The 27,834-nt window shown below is 36.8% G+C and overlaps 1 protein-coding gene across 3 annotated transcripts in view; it reads left to right on the top strand.

Annotated features, from left to right (window-relative positions):
- CDH13 (cadherin 13) overlaps window positions 1-27,834 on the top strand; it is a 482,776-nt gene that overhangs the window by 178,155 nt on the left and 276,787 nt on the right. For all 3 annotated transcript variants that reach the window (XM_057401919.1, XM_057401917.1, XM_057401918.1), the window contains exon 4: window positions 23,960-24,076. In XM_057401919.1, coding sequence (XP_057257902.1) covers window positions 23,960-24,076 — 117 coding nt within the window. The remainder of the gene's footprint in view (window positions 1-23,959; window positions 24,077-27,834) is intronic.

The raw sequence follows: 27,834 nt of genomic DNA, 5'->3' as shown, positions 1-27,834 counted from the left end.
TTCTTGTTTAAGGCAACTGTACTAGTAAGAAAGGAGAGACTGAATTTGGCCTCTAGTTTCTTAACAAACTCACTATGACTGTTTGGTGCACAGCAGTAAACAAGAAGTTTCCTGACAAGTAAGAAGAAATTAGTTGAAATCTTTTTTAGAAAGTGTTCTGGTAACTTGTTTAAATTCTAGCAACACAAAGTCATTTGATCAGCAACTGTTCAAACTGCCCCAAAAGGGATGCAGTTTTATTTACTTACAAGTCAGCAAACGCCCTTGTGGTTGGTGATGTTCAATACTTGGACCATTTAGCATGTGTTTGAACTCAACAAGAAATTGTCTTGAACCAATTTTATCTTTTTTTTTTTCCTTTCTATCTCTAGAATTAACTTGTGGCTTTGTGATAAATGAATCATGGGTGTAGTATATGTAGCTTTTTAAGATGAGGAATAGATTACAATTCTTTCAAAATGAGCTGGATCTAGCTCTTGGTGTACTGGCCTTGTGGCTAAATTGTGTGATCTTAGTACAAGATTGTAACTTCTCTTTAAGATAGTCTCTTTAAGACAGCTTACTCTTTAAGACAGTCCTTTTTATATCATCATTCAGAAATGGGCTAAATGTTTAACTTTAAGTACATTTATCTGTATAATGGTACTAAGCACACAGGAGAACTACTGAATATTTTATGTGGCCAAGTACAAGTTCTATGGTTAATGTCAAGGCAGTGTGGATGAACTGTTGGTGGTTTTTTGGTGTTTGTTTCGGGGTCTGTGTGTGTGTATTGTTTGTTTGTGGTTTTTTGTTTGCTTGTTTTTGTTGGCTTTTCATCTGGGTGGGGTGGTTTTTTTTTTATTTTTTTTAATTTTTAAATGGTCTCTGTCAAACATGTTGTGACATGACCTGTGTATTCACAAATGGAAATTTAAAGTCTTTGTGAGTATGTGAACTTTGTCTTCACATTACTCACATGAGTATGCATGTCAATATTTTCTGGGGCTTTAAGGACCTTGTTAATAAACATCACAGTTAAGCATTTTCATATCCTCCTGATGCCCAGTGTCTTTTTCGAGTTACTAGAAGCAGCAGGCATGATACATTCATCAATTGAAGATTTATACATCTTGCAGATTTAATGATAATTTAGAAGTTATTAAAAATTAAAATATATTTTAAAAAATTCTTGTAGATCCCACTTATGCTACATGTTAATATGTTGAGTGGTTGGGGGGGGGGGGAATGCCCTTTGGCTTTTTATACAGTGTTGAACACTGTGCTGTGTTGAATAAAGATCTGTCCTCTAATGACCTGGAGGACGGGTGATAGTAAAATGTCTTTTGGGTTCTGGAAGGCTGAACCAAAAGTTAATTTTTAGACATTGATAGATATTTTTTTGCACTGGGATTTCAAGGGTATAATTCTGTGAAGTACTGGACTCTCCTAGGAGATCCTGAAGACTTTAGACATTCATTGACATTAGCGCACATTAGTACCACCCAACTTTTTTGACTACTCCTAAAAAAAAATTACTAATAAGAAATCTTCATTGCTAATAGTTTAAAAGGCTGTCTCAAAATGCAAAGGGTTTTCTTAAAGCACAGAAGTGAGTTGTTAAAACAACATGTCAGTCCCTATGAAATGGGACACTGGAATGCTCTTGCGAGGTGTGTTATTTTGATTTGGATATTGTTGAACTCTTTACCAAAAGTGCCAGTAAACTCAATATTCTTGATTGCCTGTCAATTACTACACTGTAGCTTCTTCTTTGCACAGGAAGAATATTCTCATACCTGTGACTTTTTTTCTTTTCCCTGAAGATGAAACAAAAAGTCTACTCATTAGATAGGAAATTCATGCCTGCTGAAATGAGATTTTTGTCTACTGTATGAGTAGACAAAAATCCAGGTGGGACCAGATGGGCTCAGTCATCGTGCTCTCCTGTGGTAGGACCTGGTAACAAGACCATTCAGACTAGACCTTCTGTTCTTACTGATATTCTTGCTGCAAACTATAAACCCATTCCGTAGATTAAAATGATTATTACACTGGTATTCTGTATTTTTTGTCCCAGCCTCTGCAACAGAATTGCCTGCTAGAAATAAAAAACTTGGAATGAATTCCTGATTTAGGAAATAGGCATTTCATTATTTGTTTTCATACTGGCTCAGTCAACATCCACTGGTTGTAGATTCATTCATTTACTGTCATTAATTGTACACAAAATTTAACCTCCATACTGAGAGGTCCATTGGAACTGTCCACACGTATTTAATTTCCAGCAACATCTGTAAAAGTCTTACTAATATAGTGTGGGATATCTTTCAAGAGAGACTTTAAAACATATTCTTTTCAATGCATACATTGTAGGTTTATGTTGAGAAATATAAGAATATGTATAGATTGGGTTATTTTACTAAGAAAGAGGAAAAATGCATTTTTCAACAAAGTCACATTCTTGCTCTTTAATTAAAATTGTAATCTTAACATTGATAAAACTGATTGTTCTATCCACTCTGTTTCAAATAATGCCTGCAGTTTGATACTGAGCAGTTTATGTTAATTTACCCCTCCTTTTGGTTTTCAACAGAAATGATTTTTTTTCAGCAGCACGTTAAAAGAAAAACTGTCAACTTTTCTGTGCAATCAACTTAATATGGTACAAAATTCTACCCATTTCCTGGCTTTGGGTGTTCTATTGCCATGTGAATCATAGAATCATAGAATAGTTATGGTTGGAAAGGACCTTAAGACCATCTAGTTCCAACTCCCCCCCGCCATTGGCAGGGACACCTCACACTAGACTAAGTTGCCCAAGCCTCTGTGTAGCCTGGCCTTGAACACTGTTAGGGATGGAGCATTTACTGCTTCCTTGGGCAACCCATTCCAGTGCCTCACCACCCTCACGATAAAGAACTTGTTCCTTATATCTAACCTGAACTTCCCCTGTTTTAATTTGAAGCCATTACCCCTTGTCCTACTGCTACAGACCCTGATGAAGAGTCCCTCTCCAGCACCTTTATAGGCCTCATTCAGATATTGGAAGGTTGCTCTGAGGTCTCCACACAGCTTCTCTTCTCCAGCCTGAAATTTCTCAGCACATCTTCTTATGGGAGGTGCTGAAGCCCACTCCATATCCTTGTTGTATTGAGTATTTCTCCCGTCTCTGTCAAAAAAAGATATGTCTCCTTATTGCATATGTAGCTGTGCAAGGCAGGTTAAGTAACTTTATGACTTTATCTGAAGACAACTTTATTTTCTCTGTGCCACCATATTGTGTCGTCCTTTTGTGGTTTGCTCTCTACACCCCCACTCCCCAAAACCATCCTTTTAAAGTTTATGTGGTCATTAAAGCCAGAAGAGTCTGTTGTGCTTCATATTGACCCTCAAATCAGGAATTAAGGTAGAGGTAAGGGGAGGGAATATTAAAACTTCAGTTTAAAGATTAAAAATAGAAATTGGGGAAGATTTGACTCTGAACAGGTCACATCTGCAACAGTCAAATTCATTGTTAACAAAGTTGCGTGCATATGTGATGTAAGGCTTGAAGCTTACAGCTTACAGGGTTGATTTTAGGCATGATTATTCACAAAACCGTGTAATTAATCTGTCATAGGAAAACACAGAAAGCAGTACACCAACTGCAATCTCCATTAAGTCAACAGGAGTCATTCCTCCGATTTTAATGAGCTTTGACTCTACTCATAAATCTGCTATGAGGAGTGTCCAAATCAAAATTTATTTGAGGGTGACCTTGATGTTAATTGTTAGTACTTCCATGTTTTTTAATCACCAGAAAACCGGAATGTGTTAGTGGGACTATCATATTGTATAGCCCTTTCCATTGGATACTATCGAGTTTATATACATATAATCATAATTGTGCAAAATGTTAGTGGGCAGTCACAGTATGCTAGTTATATTTTGTGTCTATGAAATATGAAAAAAATATTTCTTTAGTTATTTTTAATGTTGATTGTGCCTTCAGCTGAATCCCTGCAAAATTAATGGGTTTTTTTTTGGTCAAGTAGCTCTTTAGAGGATCTTAGAAGTTTCACACTTATTCAGTGGCTTTTAATTCCAGATTTTATGTATTGACTATAATTACTTTAAAATTTTATCTCAAATTTGTAAATATCACAAGGCAGATTCTGTTCAGTCCTGTGATGTTTAATAAACTTAACATTGGTCAAAAAAGTTGAATCATTTGTATTCAGTTAGAAGAAAAGTATGATAAATATATTAGAAGTATAAAGGGATAGGCTTCCTTTAACATTTGGCTATTAAACAGAAAAGTATCTGGTTTATTTGAGGGACATAATTACTGTATCTTCTAGTGGTACAAAAGTACGGGATAGAGAGTTATGAGAGAGAAATTATTTTGGTTTAGTTTAATGGCTTTCCTACTTCCTCATCACTGCTGGTAATTATTGTGTCCTTTTAGTTGGCATTCAGTATATTAGGATGTATTTAGGATCATTTTATTAATTGAAAATGTGTTTCAGAGCAATGGTGAATTAGGTAAATGACTTAAGACTCAGTCTTTAAAATTATAAAATGAGAGCATGAGTTGATGGAAGTCAATCTTGTCTCTAGACAATCAGAAGATAAGACTCTGGTTTCTATTGTAAGGTTATATGTTTAGAAGAATTAAGGGAGAGCCCAAATCCCTTCAGCATTTGCATTATTTCTCTGTCATTTTATTGTAGTAGTACAGAAGCACTGTCAAGGATGGTGACTTTTGAGATCTTATACACGTAGTGAAAGACAGCATCTTTCCAAAGAGCTTTCAGACAAAACAGAGGTTGGGCGAAAGGAAAAAGTGTTATAATTTCTACAGTCTTCACTTCTATACCTCTCTGCCTCAGATTTCTGTCTGTAAAATGGAGATACTCAATAAGTATATTAAAGTTACTCAGATACTGGGCAATAGGGAACTTTTACCTTTTGCTGCTGGAGAGCTAGCTATTTTGAAATTAAGGCTATTACACTTAGTTGTTTGATTTAACTCTGCTACAAGCCATTTACTTGATAGTGTAACTCTGAGCTCACCTTCAGGGATGCATGAAGTGGCATCTTAGAGGTCTTTTTTGTAGCCTGCAGTTTACCAGGTAGAGTTTTGTGACTTTGGTTCTCTCTAGAAAGGTAATGAGAAATTCATCATGTATCAGAATATGCAAATAGCTCTTTGCCTTTACCTTATGCTTATCTCCAACAGATTTCCTTTGGCCTTTGACACCCTATTATTGTCATTTCACATGCCTAATTTGTAGTCCCTTCTGATAAGATCATGATTTACATGAGTGAAACGTATTTCCCAAGAAAATGTCTGTGAACTTGTAATGTTATACTGGGGTATATGGAATTCCTTTTAGCAGATGTCTGTCTCCCGCTATAGATCTATGGAAGCACTTTAGTTAAAGAGCATGAATTATACATTCTTGAATGCTTCTCCTGATGATTAAGCTTAATGCAATTTTGAAAGATACCTGAAAATAAAAATAGGGTTTAGAAGATTTTCTTTAGCTTCTAACATGCTGTAACTTTTAGTGTGGGATGACAACTAGCTTAATTCACTGCAGCAATTCTTTTATTTAAAAAATGGCATACTAAGCATGTTTTTCCACCGGAAAGTTTCTTTCTAATTCTCAACATTTCTTATCTGACACTGTGCTAAATGAGAACATGACTTAACAGCTGATATTGATTTGCACGTCATTTTTTCATTTCATTTTCCTATTCAAAAGGAATCAGTGGTGACAAGTTAATGAACTCCAACTCCAACTCCATAGATAAGCTAAGGGATAGGTTTAGTGGCTGCCTTGTTCTAAGTATGAAAGGGCTTAGGCGACTGTTTCATGTTCATGAAAGGGAAACCGGAATGCTCTGTTCTTATAGTAACTGTCAACAAAGCCAACTATATGAAGAAGTGAAATCATGCAGGGCTATTTATAGAAACCTTTTAGCAAGTCTAAATTAATTTATCCTGGTATATTTAAGTCTTTAATATTCACACGTGGAATACAATCACTTTAAATGAAAGTACACTGAGCCCTAGGGCTCTACATTTATTTAGTAAGGGTTCATAAAACTATGCTGCATTATATCTTCTGGTTTTAAATTAACTTCTTGTATAAATAGCTTTGGTCAGTACTAGTGAAGATCAAGACTGCAGAACCACTTCTCAGAGTATTTTTCACTAAACTTGTTTGTTAATCTTTTTGCCCCTTATATATTGCCAATGAATATATCTGGTATCTAAGAAGTTTTTTCCTTTGCGTTTTGTATATTTTTTTCGTATATAGTATTTTAATTTCAGCTTTTCTGGTTTTTAACCAGCAATTTGGTGAATCTGATGCATTTGACCTTTTGGCTGGTGTCTGCTGCTGCTGGGAGTTATGATCTGGTCCAGTAGAGATCATCATCAGAAAAAGCTGAAAATCTTACAGTCTGTTTCTTACTCTTATGGGTAGATTTATTTTTTTTTTTATTATTTTTTTCTCTTCCTTCAGTAAACTTGAACGTTTCAGAAAGGAAACAGGAAGAACTATAAAACAGGGTAGAATTGGGCTCTACGTTAGCTCAGTGATGCCAATCTATAGTTTTTGTGCAATCCTGAAGTATTTCTTTCAGTTGTAGAGTGTGAACAGACCATGTTTCTCTTCTGTGGTTTAGATTTACTTGAAGATAAATCTGTACCAACTAGGAATTTTCTGCTACGCACTTTCTGCATTGCCAGCTGTGATAAAGACGATGGTTAATCTGATCACAGAATTTTGCCACCAAAGTCACTCATGGACCTTTGGAATGAAAGACTTGTTTTCCAGATGTCTGCATTGGGTTGTAAGACCATGCAGAAATGGAGTGATGGAAGAAAGAGAAGCTGTATATATTAACTTGTGAAGTAAATTTCTGGGGTGACCTTAAAAGGCATGGAACAGTATGTTTCACTTTCCATCATAATTTCTCTTTTCAGAACAGGGTGGAGATGTATTCAGGCATGCTGCCTGAATTCCATATCCATGCCTTGCCAGGAGTTGATCTGGCAGTGGGAATAAACAGTTGCCTCTGAGGAATACACCAATGGTATTTGACCAACCAGGCAAAGTTCTGCCTGACCAGTACTGGAAGCCTGTTCTGCTTGTTCTGCCTCCCTGTCATTCTGCTGATGCTGACAGGCAATGTCAAGGTGCACTGGATTACTGACTTTAGAGGGAGCTCTGATTTTTCAGGAGGCAGTTGGATGTGCAGCAGCAGCATATACCTTTTTCTTCCTCCTACTCCCAAACAAACAGAACCCAAACCCAACTAAAATGCGGTGGCAATAATATTATTTATCAAGGATGTCAGAATGAGAGGTTGAACAGGATATTTTGTCATTTTTCCCTCAAAATTTTTATACTAGTCTTGTAAGTGGATATGCATGGGGACAAGTCTGACACAGGATTCAGATTTTTTGTCACTTTGGTACTGTTTGTTTTTCCCAACATGAGAAAAAGGTGAAATAACAAAAAGATTGATCTTTATTTCAAGATTAAAGTTTCAAAAGCTTAAGATTTGAACTTTACTTAAATCTTTTGAAGAAGTTTGAAGAGCTATTATGTAATATATTTCATTTCAGCTATAGTTGGAAACAACACTATCAACATAGCATAAAAATACTGGTTTTATCATGCTTCTATTTGTATTGCAATACAATACAAATGTATTTGTATTGCAAAAGTAAATATCTCTCAGGACTTCTGCCTGAAATTTTCAGGCTCAGGAAGGTTGTGATTATTCAAGATAAGCTTCAGGCAAGCCTTAAAAAAACATGCTATTAGTTTTGTGCAGATGTAGACCTCATCATGTGTATTTCTTGTATTTTCTTAGCAAGTTTAAATGCAACAGTTTTGTTGCACTTTGTTGTGTAAAAGCACAGATTTAGTAAAACAGAACTAATCTAGATCCCCTCACTATTTAATACAAAAGTTTAAGTGCATGTGATAAGAGAAAAAGAAAGGGAGATGTGGGGGGGAAGAGCTGTCTGAGAGTGGTCTGGTTGTAACCCTTCTACCTGTGTAGCAAACAAAATAGTTTGAAACTGCAGGCTTCAGCTGAAGTCTCATGTGGATGTGGTGCCTGAAGAGGCACATGGCTCTCTGTCAGCTCAGTGGGATGTCACTAGACACCTGCCTACTGGTCCTGCTTCATTACCCAGATGTTCAGATCAGCATCTTTAATCTGAGCTCTTTCTTGTGCTTAACTGCTGTAAAGATTCTTAATAGTGTTGACAAACTGTGCTTTCATACTGTCCTCTGCACATCTTACTTTAGAAGGGCTGAAGTTTTGAGGTCTACCTGAGTGGCTCTTCACACTGGGTTTGCAGTCAGCTACAACGGGGTGGCTTTGAATAATCTCCCTGCTAGAAAATGCCTATCAACTCAAGGAGGTGGAAATAATTGGAAACAATGTTGTCAGAATTCACAAAAGAATAATAGGAAGGAATCCTTTTGTACAAATATTCTAGGAGAGCAACTGGGAAGACAGGTCAGGGACAGAGAGGAGGGGAGGTGGAGAGTCATAATTAGGTAGAAGTTGTGGCAGGCAGAAGGGGTCATACAGAGACCTAAAACTGTAAAGAAAAAATGGGGAAAAGGGAAGTGCGAGCTCATAAAAAAAAAGAAAAAAAGAAAAAAAAAAGGAATATCATGTAAAAGAAAAAGGCTATATCTATTCTTGCAGGCTTCCTCAAACTGTTCATGCCCCCTCCCTCTTTTTTAGTTTCTCTTTGAAGCCTGTAGCATGAGTCTCATAAGACTTTGCTAAGATTATAATGCAGTACTTCAGCACCACTCTCTCTTGTTTACGTGTCCATTAGTTCAAAGCCATAGACAGGCAATTTATTTGGTATGAAAAATGTCACCTATGGCACCCTCATTTGCATCTGAAAATTGATTTTTGTCACACTGGGATTTTAGTACAACCTCTTTTGGCAGCCAACATTGCCACAAAGCATAATAAAAATAATTATGTGACCACAAAAGCAGGTAAGGTTCACTGTAAGTTTTAAGTCTATACAGAATTATAGTTGGCAAGGCGTTATTGATGGGACTGTGAGATTACCTGGGGTAATCCTTCTTGATGATTTGATATTGACACCTAAACTTAAAACACAGCTTGTGATTGCTAGCAAAGAGTATAACGGCATAATGGTATTTGATTATGTTTAGTCAACCATTCCAGTATGATAGCAGAATATTAGAAATGTCAGTTGGACAATGGATGAACTATTAATTAAGATTTTTAAGATGACAATTATTGGGTGATGGAATGTTTTTTAAGAAAGAACCATAAACCACCTTTTGATGATCAGTTAAAATATGTTACCTACTCAACATTTTTGCAAGTGCTGTTAGTTCATTATCCACTTTCTGATGTATTTGGCACTTGGAGTCTGCCAAGTTTTTGTCTCTTCACTGGTGAGATGGTAAATGAACATGGGAAGATGCCATTGTCCATTGTGATACTGAAATATCCTATTAATTATCAGTGTTAAGTTGCTCAAGCACTTTCATTAGTTATTATGGCAAAACAATTCCCCAGGGTGAGATATATTTATATAACAAATTCCTCTAAAGCTGAATCAACCGTAAATGGATTATGCAAACTTGTTTCCTTTCTTGTAGATAAATTGTTTTACAGAAGTGCTCATTATGAGAAAGTTCCTTGCCCACTGTAGTACTTTATCAGGACAGAATAATCTACAGCTCCAGTTTCAATAGTAAAAAGACACCATTCTTTAATATGAATGCAGCTCTTAATCTTAGCTCAAGATGTTGGTTATTTTTTTTTTCCCTGCCTTCTTTAAAAGGCAGGCAAAGGACGGCAATTTGTAAGCTTGTATTCCTTAAGCCAAATTTCTGTATGCAGCTATGAAGGGAGCGATGTGCTATTAAAAATGGATGAGCATGATCTGACTGAGGTGTGTGTTACAGAAAGGAGGGAGGAAAAAAGTGATTCTTTGTTATTTAAGAAATTGTTAAGTCTTTATGCAAACACTGAAAGTCTGCAGTGGAGAGCTTTGGTTTTACTGAAGACTTTTTTTGCTAAAATCAAAATTTATAACTTTGTTTATTAATCAAATAGATATTCACTGTTTGAATATTTCATTATTTACACTTTGACATTTGACTGAATATTGAGAGAAGTGCTCAGAGTGTGACACCAGTTCTGGCTGGTTTTGCGGAATGCCTTTACTAGGATTTATGAGATTGGCTGTTAAACTGTAAGCAAGGATTTTGCATACATATTTCACATCACTCAATGCTGTTTCTGCTAGCAGAAGGATTTGATCATAATCATGGGTTAGTCATAGTTCATCCAGAACTAAGCCTGTTTTAAACACCAGTGACACAAATATTTTGCATTGGTGTCAGGCTTTAGCTGCTAGGCACACTTGCTGTCACTTGGCAATCTCACTGGCATTAGTTTCTAGCATTGCTGCTGGCTTGCAAGGGAGTACCATGACAGTCAGAGACTTTACTTAATTAGTAGTGGGATGAGGTGTAACTGTTGACTGTTAACAACTGTCACTAGAAATCAGACCCAGAAATTTTATCTTCGAATATCACACAATTTAGCAGAAAACTCATATTTGCTTTCTTCTGTGGGAATGGTTTTACTGTCCATTAGTCCTTGCAGTCTGGGTTTAAATATTTACAGGGAAAAAAAATATGTTACTGTAATTTTCTTAGTTGCCCTCTATTGTTTTAGCACTATTTCTTCCTTCAGAGTTTGTTTGGTTTGTTTTTCATTACTTTGGCTATGTTTTTAATGTAGGCTTTATAGTTTGTAGAACTAGCGTGGATCTCATTCTGAGAGTGTGCTCAGTAACATAGTTTTACCATACATGGCTCTCTTTGACTGAAAGAAGGAGCCTCCACTAATAAAATTCTATATTTAGTTTTGAACCACTGATTTTGCTTTTATAAACTGTTGTATACAATAGAAAAATCATTCTTCTAAGTGGAGAAACAGGCAAATACAAGTAGTTCCTTTACAGAAGCCAAAAGGTGTGAACTTCTGTTTCTCCTACTGATAATATCAGCAGAAATAGCACACTACTGTATTTCTCTATAGTCTGCTATGAAATACTAGTGAATACTTTTTTCAACTTTATTGAATAATACTTGGCTCTTGCTATCAATATGAACAAGACTACTTGCTTCTCTTTCTTTACTTGCTCAAATTTCTGAAAAAGGCCAATAATTAATTACTTGACTCTCCATGACTTTTTTCTGATTTAACTACTTGTTCTTTAATCTATGAAAGTACTAATCCCTGGAAAGTACTATTGGACAGAAGAGAAAACCATTTTTACTATGTAGATAACTAGTAAAATGAATTACTGCACAGGTTCCATTTCATTCCATAGCAAGATTATCCAAGCCTCCATCTTGTATTGTCTTCATGTTTCTTCTTTTCAGACAAGTAAACTTCCTAGGCAATGCTCTCCACTGATTCCATGTGATTCCTTTTTCAAAATTTTGGTTTTTTGTTTGTTTTTTGTTTTTGCAATTTATGCCACTAGTTCTTCAAGTGACACATGCATTGCTTCCCCTGTCAAGTCATTCAGATCAGAGATAACCTTTTTTTTCATCTCATGCTGTAAATGCAATAAATCAAATCCTTGCCAAAAGCAAGTTTTGAATTTTCTATCATGAAATTTGCATTTCATGCTCTGTTGCTTATTCATAGAAGCCATCCAATCTGAAGAGAAAAATAAATCCACATGACTTGTGTAACTAATACAGACAAATGTTTCCAAGCAACTGCCTGAGCAATCTGAAGATCAAAAATTACTCATCTGAGAAACTTGCGTATAATGGTAGATAATGTATTTGTTCTCAGATTTCAGGGTCTGTTAATAAAGAGTCTGTAAACTGAAACAGGACCAAAAACATATCCAATTATAAATGCTTCAATTTATTAACCTGTCGCTATTAGATAAGTTCAACAAAATAAAGCTATTTTACTATGCTTCACTGTGAAATGGTCAGACAATAACAACCAGAACCTTAGGTGACATGCTGATAGTTTGTAGTGTTATGTTCAGATACCAAAGGGAGTGGTGCAAAGAAAGTTGAATAACACAGAGTAGAATTAATTTTCTTAGGTTCCATGGAAATACTGTACTTCGTAGAAGCAACATGCTGTGCACAATCTGATACACACAATGGGTCTTTGGTTACATTTTGAGGCAGAACATTTGTACTTGGCATGTGTGACAAGAACTGACAAATTCATCTTACAAATTCATAAAGCCATTTAAATACAGTCCAGTCTGGGGCTAGCTGCTTGATAGATAATTATAAGGAGTAGAGAGAGTCTGCTGATTTAGCTCAAGCTGTGAGAACTCAGGTTTTTTTATTCTCGAATTGTCCTGTTTAAATTCCAATATGTCAGTAAAGGCAGCAGACATCGCAGGTCTGACTTTAATGACTTCAGTGACTTTGGGAGCAAGGCAATGCGTATAGATAAAAATAAAACTTATCTGACAGAACTGAAAAAAAATGAAATATGAACAAAAAAGTGAAGTGGAAATTAAGGGTTGATATACCCTGTTTTAGGCAAAGCCCCATTTTTTGGATGCACTTGAATGTATCACTTCCTTCTGAAAAAGACATCAGATTAAAAATCAAGATATCTGAGTAGAGGTGCTTTAGATCTGTGGGATATAAGTGCTAAAATAATATGATTCATTGGAAGGTCTCTTGAAGTAATTAATAGAACAATGCTGAATCTGTCTTCTCTGCCCCTTGTGAGTGCTTTGACCACTGACTTATTCAGTCACACCTTTGTAGTCAATAAGGAGCTATGAAGTGCTCCAACACTGCCCTGACAGTTTTGGATTATCACTTCTTTCTAATAAACTTGGAGGCTGCTTCCAAATGACTGGAAATCCAGAGCAGGAATTCCATGGCCAATGCTAGAAAGACAGTAGGAGTAACAGTGGTGTTGCCAAACAGGTGGCATGCAGGCTGGGAGTCAGGATGAATCTGTTTTCTCTTGGTAAGGAAACTTCAATAAAACCTGTTTACTTGTTGTGTGCAGGGAGTGACTGTTCTCATCCCGTGAGGACACTCAGTTAAAAGTCAGCAGGTGTCAAGTAGGGAATATAAATAATTCTATGCTATTATGTCTGCATGTTGTTAGGGTCAAATGCTCAGACCCAAATGTAAATTTTAATGAGGCACAGTACTGAGCTATCAATGTCACACTTCATGTATTGTACTCCAGTTTCAGCAGCTATAATCCAGACAAAAAAAACTTAAAACCATTGTAAACTGTACCTCCTGCCATTGTAGGCTCTTTTTCCTGAAATATGTGGCAATTAATATTGTTAGCAGCTTGATGTTACAGCTCATGAATCATTGATCTCTTCCAGTATAGCAATTAATTTGCTTCTGATTCCTGACAGGTACATTCTTTGAATTTCCTGAATTAGACTTAATTGTCAGCATGTGATTAAGGAGAAATGTGAGGATCCATTGAGATCTCCAAGCCTATGTCTGAGTCTCCATCTTTCATGTTTCACTTCTCTTTTGGAAATGTTCTGCAAAAGAGCCGATCTTTGATTTCTCACCCCAAAATAGATATGGGAAAAATCAAAAACAATATTGCTATTTCTAACTAGCATATTTTACAAGTTCTGTGGAAGTTGGATCTAGAAGTAAAATTTGCGTGAATGACTGGGGTTTTTTACGTGTCTTAGTAGTCATACTTTTGAAAACTTGATTTAATGCTTGTGAATTTTTGGATACCTCTTATCTAAGTTAGAACTTCACCTGCATACTCTCCAATAATAGTATGTGGGTCATTGAGACTGTCCAGACTAAGGAAAGGTTGAGAATTTAATTGGGTCGCTACGATGGGGAATGAATAACATAGGTCATGTTCAAATCATGTATTTTATCTTTGACAAATGCAGTTGGATTTGACTACAACTCCTGTACCACACAGAAAGATAGCAATAAGAACTTGTCCACAAGACACTGCAATACTGTCTCTTTATTTTTATCACAGAATAGAATTAGGCTTCAGGTATCCGACAGTTACTCTCTGTTAATTTGTTTGTATTGAAGAGTAAAAATACAGCCCTAGTTGTGAAGTGGATTAATACACTACAATTTCAGCTCTTTGGACTCAGTTAATGCCTGTTAATTAATTTGTTCTGAGTAGCTGGACAAAGTGGTGAAGTGGATTAATGCACTAACATTTCAGCTCTTTCAACCAACTTACAAATCTAGCTTGGTGAATGCAGTTTTTTTTTTGTAGCCTGGATGTAAGCGGGCATTTTGTCTTCATCACAGACTACCACTTCATTTGTCAGTCTGGCAGCTCCTGTATACGAAGGCACAATAAACCAGCTTTGTAGAGCACCACACATGCACAGTCAAGTCTAAGAGAATATACCCAGACTATTGTGCAGATCTGTAATCTAAACATAATTCATTCCTGCTTTGCTGTCCTATATAGCAAATTATTTTTGCTAGGAGTTAATACAGCCCTGATCTAATGGAGGAAGGAAGTGGTGCAGGCGCATGAGTGCCACATTACATTCCATTCATGCAAGAGTGTACCAATACTAATGGAAAGAAAAGTACTGAAACTCCCTCACAGTTAATCTGTACTTGATTACTGCAACAAGAAACAGACTTCTCAGATTCTTAATCAAAAGGGTTTTGTTTTTCAGCATGAAGCAACTGGCAACTTTTCTCTTTTTTCTTTTCTTTTTTTTTTTTTTTTTTTCTGTTTTTTTTTTTTTAACCATGCTGAGGTCTCCTATATGCAATCTCTGCTGTGCAAAAACTATGATTCATCTTGGTACGTTCAACTGACTGCACATACACAGTGCATATTGCCAAAATGTATGGGGTAGGGTTGTAGGACACACAGTCCATGTCTGCTTAGTGATCCTCCCCACAGCCTCCCCTGGGTTTTGTGAAATCTCACACCAAAGGCTAAATTCCCGTCCCACATGAGAATTATACAGCATGGGAAAATAAGAGGTTTTTCTGGACAGTCAGGATTACTGATGTATTGTGAGATAAGGAAGAGATAATGTTTAATATGCATATCAGTCCAACAGGAAGAATTAATTCTCATTTTAAATAATGATATCTTCTTATTTAAAGTGAGAAACAATGACATGGAAGCTTTGGAACCCCTGGATCTGTTGGTAGCTTAAGGGTCTTTCTGTTGTCCTGCTTCGAGTTGCTGCCTTCACCAATGCCACTGTTTGACAGAATTTGTACATTCCTTGAATTGCCTTGGCTGGCTGCACATTGAGAAGATGGCTGGGGAGGGGAAAGCAGGGTCATGGATATGTTCTGTCGTGATTTCATCAGCTGTAGACTGATCTATTGCAGGTACAAATCTGTCTGCTGACGTATTTTGTGCATCTCATGTCAGCTTCCAATAAGAAAATCAAGGTCTAAAATATGGTATTGTGAGGAATTGCTGTTACTTTTCTTGTCTTGAATAAGTGAAGAAGCTTCACCAAAAGAGTTCCCAAATGTACCAGGATTTGAGAAATCTTGATACTGGCTTTGCTTTTTGGTAAGGGAATGGAACTGATTATCTGATAAAGATGGGTGAAATAGGGAAACTTTGGAGTGGTAATGCCAAGACAGATTTTGCTCAAAGGGGTGGGAGAGAGAAAGAATATATAAAAAGTAGGTATTTCTGGAAACAAGAATGCAAATTTGAGATGACTTCAGTTTAGGTAGAATTCTTTTAGAATTCTTAGGTAGAATTAGGTGTTCAAAAAAACCAAATTCAAAGTAAATGTTAAGGAATAATTTTTTTCAAAAAAACAAATAAGTCTTGCAGAATTACGCTGAGACCTGGAACAAGAGAAAGTGAGGTTACTTTTAAGTGCAGGAGGTGCAGAAGAATCGTGCAGTGTTTAGAAAAGAATGGCAGGGTAAATAGTGTTTGGAGTTAGAACGTACAAGGGCGTGGAGTGACAGGACAAGGGGAATGCCTTTAAATTCAAATAGGGTAGATTTAGATAAAAAGTAAGGATGTTAAATGTTCTTCACTGCGAGTGAAACACTGGCACAGGGTGCCCAGAGTAGCTGTGGCTGTCCCATCTCTTGCAGTGTTCAAGGCCAGGTCGGACAGGGCTTGGAGTAACCTGGTCTAGTGGAAGGTGTCCTTGACCATGGCAGGGGGTGGAAGTGGATGAGTTTTAAGGTCCCTTCCAAACCAAACCATTCTGTGATTCTATAAGATGAGGGTTTGTTTTGTTGAAGAAATGGAGATGATGAAGAAACTGAGAGATAACATGGAATATGTGGCAATAGAGCTTTAAAAATTTGCTGAGGAGCAGGACTGAGAAGGTTTTAATTGTAATCACAGCTGGGAGCCTTGTAAGGGGTACGAAGAAGTGTATTTTATGCATCCATTCAGAAATGGGATGAGGACTGCAGCTACTAGATCTAGTAAAAGGTACACACGATTATTATTACTTCAGGGCATCATGAAATTTCTTTTATGCATTGATACAATGCAATGGATTCCATAGCACTTGAGCAATTCTGAACACAGATCTAAAACATGTTCGTTTTCTGTATACTTATAGCTGACTGCCCTGCAGCAAGGTATAGAAAGCTTTTTTTTTTCCAAAGCAGGGCAATTTCTGCTACAAACAAGTTTTATTTTACATATGAAATGTTTTTTTACTAGACATTGCCCTTATATGCTAGCAGTAAAACATGGAACATCTTGTTCATGGCTGCTTGTGTTTTCCACACTCGGAGTTCTCAATTGCCTGCTACTGATCCATACATGTTGTGGCCTTATAACAGTTACTACCCCCCAAAAAGTTTCATCTTTGATTAATTTACTATGCCCTAAAATTGAATATGTGTTGTATGTGTTCTTTCTCATTTCCGCTCTGGAAATCAGGGTGTTTTCAACATGTGTGAAGCTTGCTGGGTGCTAAAGGGAAGCCCTCACTTTTTGAGTTCCTCCAATATGAGTGAAGAAAGGAATCCACTCAGTGGACTCAGCAGGAATATTAAGAGTAAGAAGTTAAGGCTTTGTGTCCATGCTGTGCAATGAATTTTCCATGTATCTTTGGTTAAGCCTCAAAGGGATCAGATTTGTGAAACATTTTTCTTCAGAACTCCTCTATGCATCTGGTACTATTTTCAATAGCAGTTTGGTATCTAACCCAATGGGATATACTTTTGTTTAAAGGAAAAAGAAAAAAAAACAAAAATTACCAACTGTTTTCAAGGCAATTTTTTGTTACAGGACACTTTTCTAAGTCTTGTCTGCTTTGGCAATTGCATCAGCAAGTGCTTTCCTTATTTATGCTACATTTACCTAAGGTGCTGAAGGCGGGGAGGCGTCTTTAAGAATTTTTTTTTTTTTTTTTTTCTGGTATGCTGTAAAAGCAGCCTTTTGTTTGCAAAAGCAGTTTTTGTTTGCGTTGTGACCAGTGTAAACACACTAGAGATGAGGAGAATGATATTTTTAATGGGGATAAGTGGTGTGTTAGTGTATCCTGGTGAAGACAGAGACAGAAGGTCAACCATTGTCTTGTCTTTAAGACCATATTTACAATGCTGTTTGACAGATGCAGTCAGTCAGAGCATATTTGGCTGTGTATAAGGGATACATCATTATATTTAATGAGCAGTGTAGAACCAATATGAGATTTCCCGAAAGAAGGGATGATTCACATACGGTTCAAATGAAAAAGACACTAACTAAATGATGACAAGAAAAGTCTGAAATGTTAATTTAAAAAGGGAATAGGCGCTTGGCTGTCATTTCTGTATTATTCTCAGAACAGGTAACTCCCGTGGTTAATGTGTATGGAAGGAAAGTTAATGGCATTTAGTCCATTATCATCTTAGAAAAACTTTTCCCTGACACAAAATAAGGCAGGTGTGAAGATAAATGAAACTTGGAATAGAAACAGGACTTTTCCAACACAAAAGATGCTGCAGAGGTTCAAGGCAATAATGGAATTTATCATTTCTCAAAGCAAAAGTTCAGATTTGTCTCCAAGATACCTGACATTTTGTCATATATGCATTACAAAAGTACTTTATGATAAATTTACATTAAAATAGTAATGATTTACACATGATCAAATAATTTAAAAAAGAATAATTATTTTTTTCCTAATACGTTTTCTTGACTCCCTAAAGATAAAGGCAGCCTCCATCCTATATACTATAGCACAGCTAGATGAATTGCACAGAAGCAAAGCTGTAGTCTGTGTCTATTAAGTTAATGGGTGTATTGGTTAAGCAGTGCATGTATGTGTCTCTTTATTTGTATAACAATTATAATAGTAGGAACATCCAGCCTAATTAAAACAAGTTCCACCCACAATTTCCATTACCCAGATGTTATATCTGACTATGCTTCACAAGCCTGGAAGCTTATGTTCTCTGAAATACCTGATTCCCCTTAGCATGCTAGATTTTAGCTGGATTTGTTTTTCTAAAGTATACTTTAGGGTGACATTTACAGCATTGAGGACAGCCTACTTTTGAGCAGATGTTTGTGTGTATGCCATTGACCTTTATAATTCTTAATTCACTGAGTTAATTATTTGTTTAAACAGTTTTTCTCTAACTTACAAGTAAAGTTCCAGCACATTTCTTAGATTTTCATATCATAAACAATGTGAGAAAGTGTTTTCCTCTTTTGACACATTTTAGAAAAATCTCACTATTAGTACTTCTGATGATAACAATATTCTGGCGATAGAAACAATGTAGATAAAGCAACTGTTGCAGCACAATTGTGAAATTTCAGCTGAGAATTATATGAAAATTATTTTTTCTTAAATTGATCTACATGCTGTTTTAGTTTTTCAGTTTTATGTAGTGATGTTATGTTGTAGGAAGACCGATATACTGCTGAATATCACATCCCATGCGCTATTTCAGAGGAATATTGCTTGCAACAAGTATCCAATTAATTTTGTTTATCTTTTGGTTTTGGATCTGACTCCAGTTTATGCCAGCAAGCTTAGTATATGAAAACAACCAAATGGCATGAAACTCAACCATTTCTCTGGCCACCAGAGTAGATTATAGATTGCCACTCCAGCGAGGTTTCAAGCCCTTATTGTGACAAATCAATACCAGTATTCAGCCACCTTATTCCCATGACAAGTTCTAATGAAATTTTCTTTGCTAAGAGTAATGGTGTCTGCTACTGGGTAGTGACTAGTCCATTCATTCAGATAATCAAGTACTGTAATGCTCTCAAGAACCCCTGGTAAAAAATAAAGAAAAAAGAAAACAGGGTGGCGAGTTCTCAAGGAATCTGGGGAAATTGCAACTCACATATCAGCATAGTTTGGGCAAATTGGCATCTTTCAATAGCAGCCTAACTTAAATGCTGGGAAAAATGAAGAGGCTGTTTGTTGCTTGCTTAATGTGAATAGGGAGTCAAGGTTTATTGACAGTGAATCAGCGTATTGGGTGCTGAACTGTTGCTGTACTGATTCCACATCTAGAAAGGGAATTTAACGAAGTCAAAGATAGGGTGTAAATGCTGTTTACAAAATGGTGGTCAGTGAAATGATAGTTGGATTCTGATCACCTAACCCACTGACCACGAAAGTAGCAGCTGAAAGATGATGATCACAGATGTGATATTGAAGCAAAATAGCAAAGATAAAGAAATGATAGGATTTCTCTACAACTCTTTTGTCTTAAAAAGAAAAAAATAAATAATCAGAGATCTAGAATTCTTATTTTTGGTGCACTTTTCTGAAGAAGGCATATATTCATTATAATAGTGTCCTGAGTTCAGCAGTAGAAGTCATTTTTTCTCCTTAGTAGCTGGTGCAGTGCTATGTTTCCGACTTTCAGCCTGGGAACAATGCTGATAACACCGATGTTTTTAGTTGTTGCTAAGTAATGTTTACTCTGACGGAGGACTTTCTGAGTCTCATGGTCTGCCAGGGAGGAGGGGAGGCCAGGAGGAAGCAGAGACAGGACACCTGACCCAAACTAGCCAAAGGGGTATTCCATACCACAGCATGTCATGCCAGGGATGTAACTGAGAGTTACCCGGAAGGGCTGGGAGACTGTGGGCTTGGAGGAGGTATCGGTCGGTGCTCGGTAGGGTGGGGTGGGGTGAGTCATCGTTTGGCTGGTGCTGAGGTGTTGTTTTTTCTTCTCTTGATATTTCCCTTATCATTATTATTATTGGTGGCAGCAGCAGTGATTTGTGTTATACCTTAGTTACTAAACTGTTCTTAACCCGTGGGAGTTGCATTCTTTTCGATTCTCCTCTCTGTCCCTCTGGGAGTAAGGGGAGGGCAAGGGGGGGGGGGGGGGGAGTGAGTGAATGAGCTGTCTGACTGGGTTTAAACCATGCGAAATAGATATATTTTACATTTTACATTTTGCATGTGGTTGATGATTCTGGACATGAGGTTCCTCTTATACAAAGCAGCAGGCATGAGAAAAGCCGATGGTAATCACAGCCACAGGCTGCCTGGGTGTTGGGTCAATCCCATCCATCTGAGACGTGCCATTCTAAGATCTCCAGACTCCTGGCACATAAATACTTGTCTGGAATTGTGGCTGCTACAAAGACATGGTAGGTTCTATAGCATTTGATCAGCAGATTCCAGTAAAGATAACTGAAAACTCCTTTGTGGGTTTCACTTTTGTCAAGGGGCAAAAGAAAAGTCCTGTTATAATGCTAGCCTGGTATTCTAGGGAAATTTGAAGCAAAACTACCAACTCTGTCTGGGGTAATTTAATATCCTTTGTGAGTTGCTTCTTCAAGAAATTAAATATGTGAATTCAGTAAGAATTATTATATATGCAATATATCTACCATAAATGAGAATTTTTCCAATGTTTTAACTGTTTAATCAGGTGCTAAGCACACAGAAATACAGATTCCTTGGCTTCTGTCTTATGTACTGGTTGAGGATTAAGCTGTCATTTGCAGGTGCTTGCAACTAAGTAAAACGTTCTTTTTCCCTGTTCTTTAGAAATGGGAAAATCATCATGGTAACCACAATAGCAGTGAATTATTAAATGTGTTGGTGAAGTACTCTTGACCTTGTCTTTCTTTCTCTTTACCTGCGTTCCACAGTGATGCTTTTGGCTGCTCATTTAATCAGTCATGTTGTTGTTAGACACCAGGGGATGAGGAGAAAGTGAGAAATCATAATGAAGATATCATTATTTAAAAAACAGCAGTAAGATTTGAAGAATAAACAGTGTGAAACATACTCAGAGAAGTGCTTACAGTTCTGTTCCCAGTCTGCAGAAACTTTCTGCTCCACGAAACAGACTTATTGTTTTAGAAACAAAACCAAACAAATAATACTATTTTATTTGTTCCAAAGTCGTTCTCAGAAATAAGGATTTGAAGGCCATAAGTTGTACCACCCTGCTTTTTTTAGAGCTTTACTTCTTCGTATTAATGACAATTAATGCAGAGTTGACCATGGAATATAGTTTGGTTTTTACTCCCATTTGTGGACCTTCAGAGAAAGTGTGAGGGTAACCTGTCATAAGAAAATGACGAATTAATTGCTTATGGGTCTATGACTACCAAAATTGTGAGAGGTAGATATTGAAAATCTGAAAATTCCTTTTACTCCTCAAACTAGTAAGGAAAGAAAAATGGAACATTGAAGGTCAGGTTGGATGGGGGCCTGAGGAACCTGATTTGGTAGAAAATGTCCCTACTCATTTCAGGGGCATCGGACTAGATGACCTCTAAAGGTCCATTCCAATCCGAACCACAGGGAGATGCAAATCTGAATGTCTTGCCCATTTCCAAAGAGCCCTGTATCTGGGAGCTCTTTCCATTTTCACTAGCTGAAGGGCAACCAAGAAAATAGGAGTTAGCGCAAGTGAAAATTGTAATGAGTTGAGCACTGCTGCTGCTAAGCTGAAGAACTGATAGTTCCTTTTAGACACATTGGGAGTCACTTTTACTCTCCTTAGAAATGTCATAGACACACGCCAGCCACACTGTCTGCTGTGTTTACAGTGTAAGTGATTTTGAAAGCTTACTGCTCGGTGCATTTGCCTTTGAAAATAATTCAGCTCTTTCCTTTTTATTTGACACTTCAAATGTTTTTATCTTGAACTTTTTCATGAATTTTTATTAAGGAAAATTCTTTTGGGAGAGGAATTGAAAGACAAAAATAGGGACCCAAGTGGCCCGCAGGCTGAAAGTTTAGAGAGAAGTGTCAAAGCCTTTGGGAGAGATGGGAACTCTGTTATCAGGGTGAGCCTCAAGAAGTTACGAAAATTGGCAAAATTGTGAGAAGGAATTCTCTGTATGGTTCCCACTGCTGTTTGACTTTATGATGACTAAAGCTAACTGTTGAAAACCAGAGTTTCCCTTGCTGCTGTTTGTTGTCAACTTTGAAGAGTGATGCTAAAGCTAGTAGAGCAGTGTTTTGGTGATGATAGGTTCATTAGGTGGGAGGCACCCATATTGATGGCAGCAGGGGCAGCCTGTGGATTTCTTGACTGATGGATATCCAGATTGTGGCACTAAGAAAGCTCAGTCAACTTTACAGTTTTATAAAAATACAGCCAAGGGATGCAGCTCTCCTTTTGTAATAAAGTAGCAGCTGTTAAAACAGTAATGTGGATTCCAGAACTGATTGAGAAGCTTAGGTTTTTGGAGTTTCTGCATTAAGAGAGCAGAGAAAAGTGTTACCTGTAGCATGTAACTACCTTATTGGAATTAGGCTTTTAATTTAACCTATGATTTCTTTTGTAAAACTGTCACAACAACCTGAATGAATAGTAGCAATTTAAATCTTTCAGTTTCATAATTCCCAGCACAGTACAGATTTGTTCCTGGTGTTTGCTGTGTGTGGAATTTTTTGTTTGGTTGGTTTTATTTTCCAAAAAGGTGCCTGGATCAATGGGATTGCTCTGGGAATAAGGGAGAGGCTATTTCTGACCTTGGTAGTAACTGTGCTTGGAGAAAATTGTTGCAGAGATGGGTAGGAAGAAGCAAAACGAAGAGGGTGGTATCTGAGGAAATGCAGCTCATGCAGAGAGAGCACTGAGAAGATCAGAGAGCAGACGGGGAGGGAAGGCAGAGGTGCGATGTGCAGAGTTTTCAAGGGGCCAGAGGCCAATGTGAAGAGCTTGCTACAGCTCATAAAGTGCTGAATTGACTGAAGCTCAGTTAGAGCTAAATAATCCAGAACATGCAGCAGAAAAAGGAAGGCTTGTGTATAAACCATTTCTACTCTTGTTATTTCTGATATGATAGCATGAAGTTTCCTTTAAGGAAAAAACAAAACAACAACCAACCAACCAACCATACCGAAAACAAAACAAAACAGAGCAAAACAAAACCAAACCCAAACAGCCAACTAAAAAAAAAAAAAAAAAGTAGTAGTTTAGTAGTTGATATTCTAACATAAACACCTTGGTTTTGGTGTCTAGTTTTCTTTTTACATTACAAGGTTTTGGTGTTTATTGGGAGTTCATTAATGGGACAGCCTCAGCAAATTCATGTCTATATTCTGTGGGATTAAAAGCCTGGTCTGAGAAGCAATCAAATATAGATGAAACCTGAGGTGTGAAAGACATTTGAAGTGTGGTTTTTTACAGGTGTCATACACGTATTTGAGGTAAACCACACCTTGCTTAGGGTTTATTATTTAAACAGTTGTCAGGTTAGGGCAGTAGCCACATTTGCTTAGGTTTAAAAGTAGTCTACAGGAACACAAAATGAGCATGATGTGTTGACTGTTACTATAATAAGTGCAGTAACCTAACCAATTTAAATAAATAGTTTGATACGTTATCACTAGTTGCTGGAAAACATATAATACAAACCTTGAAATCTGATAGTTCATGTTAATTTTGCTTAAAAATGCAGGGAATTGAAATAACAACTGAATATTATTTTGGAAGTTTTTGTAATTGGTCATTTTGTTTTTTAGGACATTCTTAAGGTAGAAAACAACCTTGGATTTCTAAGACAAAAACGGGCTATTTTGTCATCTCCGGTATTAGTTCCTGAAAATCAAAGAGGACCGTTCCCCAGATATATTGGCAAGGTAAGTCAACAAGGAACTGGACTTAATTTTGATATCAATTAATTGATCTATTTGTCTTAAAAATTTGCAATGCCTATCATGTTGGCAGTAATATCCCATAAAACAATCAGAAACGTGAAAATGAACAGAGAGGACTGTTTTTCTGTTTCTATTGCGTAGACAGATGAAAATGGCTTTGTGTTCATGCAAACATTAAAAGAATATATTGTGGTAAAAAGCAGTAATCAGAGATATATGTTTTCATTCAGCTGCTTTCTTCAGTAGGGGTTGCTACCTACCTGTGTATCTGTGTGTTAGACTGGGCTGAAGTCTAGACCAGGAATGTTATGAAGAATATCTTACTGCATAGTGTGGATTATCTTGTTTCTATTCTAGAAACAAGACCTAGAAGGAATTCATAAGGTATTATGTGTAAAAACGTCTTTATTTGATTCCTTAGATAATTTCTAGTGTCCAAAGGCAAAATAAGTCTTTGAAAATTTTTTAGTTTTATTTTTTATTGTTTGCAAATGTCTGACATAGAAGAGGAAAGCTTTTTTCTTGTGTTTGCAGGAAACCAAATGACAGTTCTATCTGCCACTTTTCCAGAACTTCAGATAAACAGCTTTATATACCAGATATCTAAACCTAAAATACCAGTTGTTTGAATGGCTATTTAGGCACCAGAAGTTATAAGCACATTAATATATTTTTCATGTTGGCAGCTTTGGAGCAGAGACCTTTATGCATTGCTCTGACTTCAGTAGGTGTATTAATGACATGACGGCCTATGCAGCTGTGGAGTCTTTTCCTGATTCCCACCTATATGATCACTAGAGCTAAATGCACAGCTTGAGGGCAGAATTTTACTCTACAATGTGTAACTTAGCCAGCTGGCACCTAAGCAGTTTTTTTAATAATAATGAAAGTTTGGTTTCCTATCAGTAAAAGGAAAGAATAAAATATAAAAATTTCATTTTCTCCCCTTTACCTGTCAAAAATTTATGCCTATCTGATAAATTTCTATAAGTTTTTCTATCTTTCTGAAGTACTTTTTTAATGTGTCCTAAACTTTTAAAAGCTATTTCTGAACTTTTCAGTTCATGTTTCAGTGTTTGAGCATTAACAATCAGTAACTAAACATGTGGTCTGGTTTAACATAAAAGTTAAGTTTCCAGTTGCACCGTGAGTGTGCTATTTTTCCCTTTCTTCAGTAAATTACCAGTGGTAGTTTATTCATCTGTCCTGACTGCCTTTAGCTTTCCAACCCATGCTACATTGCCTGGAAATGCATAAGGTTGTTTGGAAGTGATTGCAGCAGCCACTACAGTTGAACTGCTTGTTAGCACTTATGTGGGAGCAGGGCACATGCAAAAATAAGGCAGCAGGGGAGAACAATTAATGCACTTTCACAATTAGAAAACAATAACGTAAACAAAAACATATGGGGATTGTGGAGGACTTTCTTCGTGAAGGTTTGGTAATATAAACCAGGAAGGACTTACTGCATGGGACAAATGAAAAAATTGTTTTGCTTTAATTGACTACAAAAATTCAAATTAGTATTTAGCTTAACAAGGAAATACATGTGTAGAGGTTGCTCTTTGTCACTGGCTTTCTGGCATACCCGTTTAGGAATTAGATTATTGTCCTGCCACTTCCACACCCTTCATTAGGGAATCTCTTAATTAAATAACTATCAATCATAGACATGCTGTGCTTGTAGGGAGAGAAATCTCACCTTTTAGCAGAACTTAAACTTTTGCATTTTTTCTTTCATTCCTGAGGGAAAACAGCAAGATTAAAATATTTTAATAAAATGTTGGTAATATGAGCCTTTGACCAGATGGCCTAGGCTACAGCTGTTGGCTATCATTGTGTTTTGCTTACCTCTTGCTGATACAGCACAGGTATGTGATACTCAATTTTTAGTCTCTATGTTACTTTTCTGGTTTGTCCACATTAAGTAAAATGAAATACAAAGCAGTGGGATGCAGGTTTATCTTGTAATTATGGTGGCAGGTTATTTGCCACTATGCTACAGAAATGTCTCCTAAGGCTAACTTGAGAGTGGTGGTTCTATGTATCTTTTTGATGACAGTCTCCAGACAGAGTTTAACTGTGGTGATAAACTGCATGATGGTACTTTTTGAAGTTTAATCCTTACACTAATGCAGAGCTAAAAGTGCAAGAAGGTAACTGCAGAGAGGGCCAACAAGTTCCAGCTCTTCTTCCAGTCATCAGGAGAGAAGGAAATCTACAAAGTGAGAATGTTTTAATATAGACTAAAAGGATTTGCTTGGATTTTATTGATGGACATATGATGAACCCAAGATTTTATTATTTAATTTAAAGGAGTTGTCCTTTATAAGAAAGAATATTTTAATCGTTGACACAGAAGATCTGGAAGCCGTGAGTGGCCTAATAAAAATTGTCGGGACTTTTTATGCTCAGTGCAAGCCAGAAGAGACTTTTTTCTTTGTTACTTGGCTCTTTTGTCCTTTTGGAAGGAGGGGGTGTTTGTTCAGATGTTTTTCATCACAGAGTGTGTGTATATTCTCTGCCCCTGCTCTGGGCTCTTGGACAGCTGGCTTCCAAATGGCAATTAGGTGGCAGAACTGACCGAACAGAAGCTCAAGAGTAAAAGCGGTGCAGGATAGCAAACAAGATAGAAATCTTGAAGATCTGTGAGGAGGTAGGGTGTTTTTTCCTCCTTCAAGCATTTAAGAATTTGAGGCAAAGAGAAGACAGCTTCTGTTAATGTAGCAATATTAAAAAACCTGAGGAGAGGATAACTGAAGATAACTGGATGGAAAAACTGCTGGAAGCTTATTATTTTTGAGTGGCTATCTGATTGAGGCTATTTATATACGATGAATTATATGCTTCGCAGAAAACAACTGTTAAGGACTGAAGATGCAGCTGGAAAAAATGCCAAACTTCAGGAAAATGTTTGAAAAAAACCTGATAGAAGTATTAAGAGATGATCATGATCCACCAATGTGTGAAGAAAACCTAGAAAGAAGGATTGTACATACTAGAGGACATGTAAATGACAACAGAGCAAACAGTGAAATATAAGCTGAATTAACAAGTGCATTTGTCCTAGTGGAAAATTAAGCAGAAAATGAGGGAATGGGGAAAACAAGAAGTGGAGGAGGAAAACGACTTAGCTTATAGCTAGGATGGGTATTCAAGTCTGGAAGATAATGGTGTGCAGTAACAGAGAACAGAATGATGTGCAGACCAGAGGAGCTATACTTAAAAGCCTTTCCAACACTAAGAGAGAGATCTATGTGTCTGCTTAACCAGCTTCTCAGTTGATAAACTTCTGAATCCCAACTCTTGGCCTGAGTCTTCATGCAAGTTACTAAAAATGATGCAGAAGCATGTGAGTGTTTCTTACTTTGGAACTAGAAGCGAGCCTGAGGTCTGAATTTTTTTTTTTTTAATATTAATTTGTTTGTTTTCAAATTGTTACTACATCAGATGTAATAAGACAGTATTAATAAATAAATCTCTTTCTAACCCAGCAAGAAAGAGACTGTGATTAGAGAAAAATCAAGTTACGGTATTAGTACAGTAAAATTGGGCAGAAATATATATGAGCTCAATTTATTCAGCCTAGTACAGTGTTTTCTGTAATTCCAGAGTGAGTCTAATGATTTAAGTGAAAGGAATACACTGGAGTAATAACTAATGGATATAAATTTTGGCTTAAGATTAGAGAAAAAATTCTAGTCCCCAGAGAAGAGGAATTAATTTCCAGCAGAAGTACT

The sequence above is a fragment of the Pezoporus wallicus genome, unplaced genomic scaffold (assembly GCF_028554395.1).
Source record: "Pezoporus wallicus isolate ANWC-B61680 ecotype Strahan unplaced genomic scaffold, APGP_CSIRO_Pwel_v1 contig_7835, whole genome shotgun sequence".
NCBI lineage: Eukaryota > Metazoa > Chordata > Aves > Psittaciformes > Psittacidae > Pezoporus > Pezoporus wallicus.
This window is presented reverse-complemented; position numbering and strand designations above follow the sequence as displayed.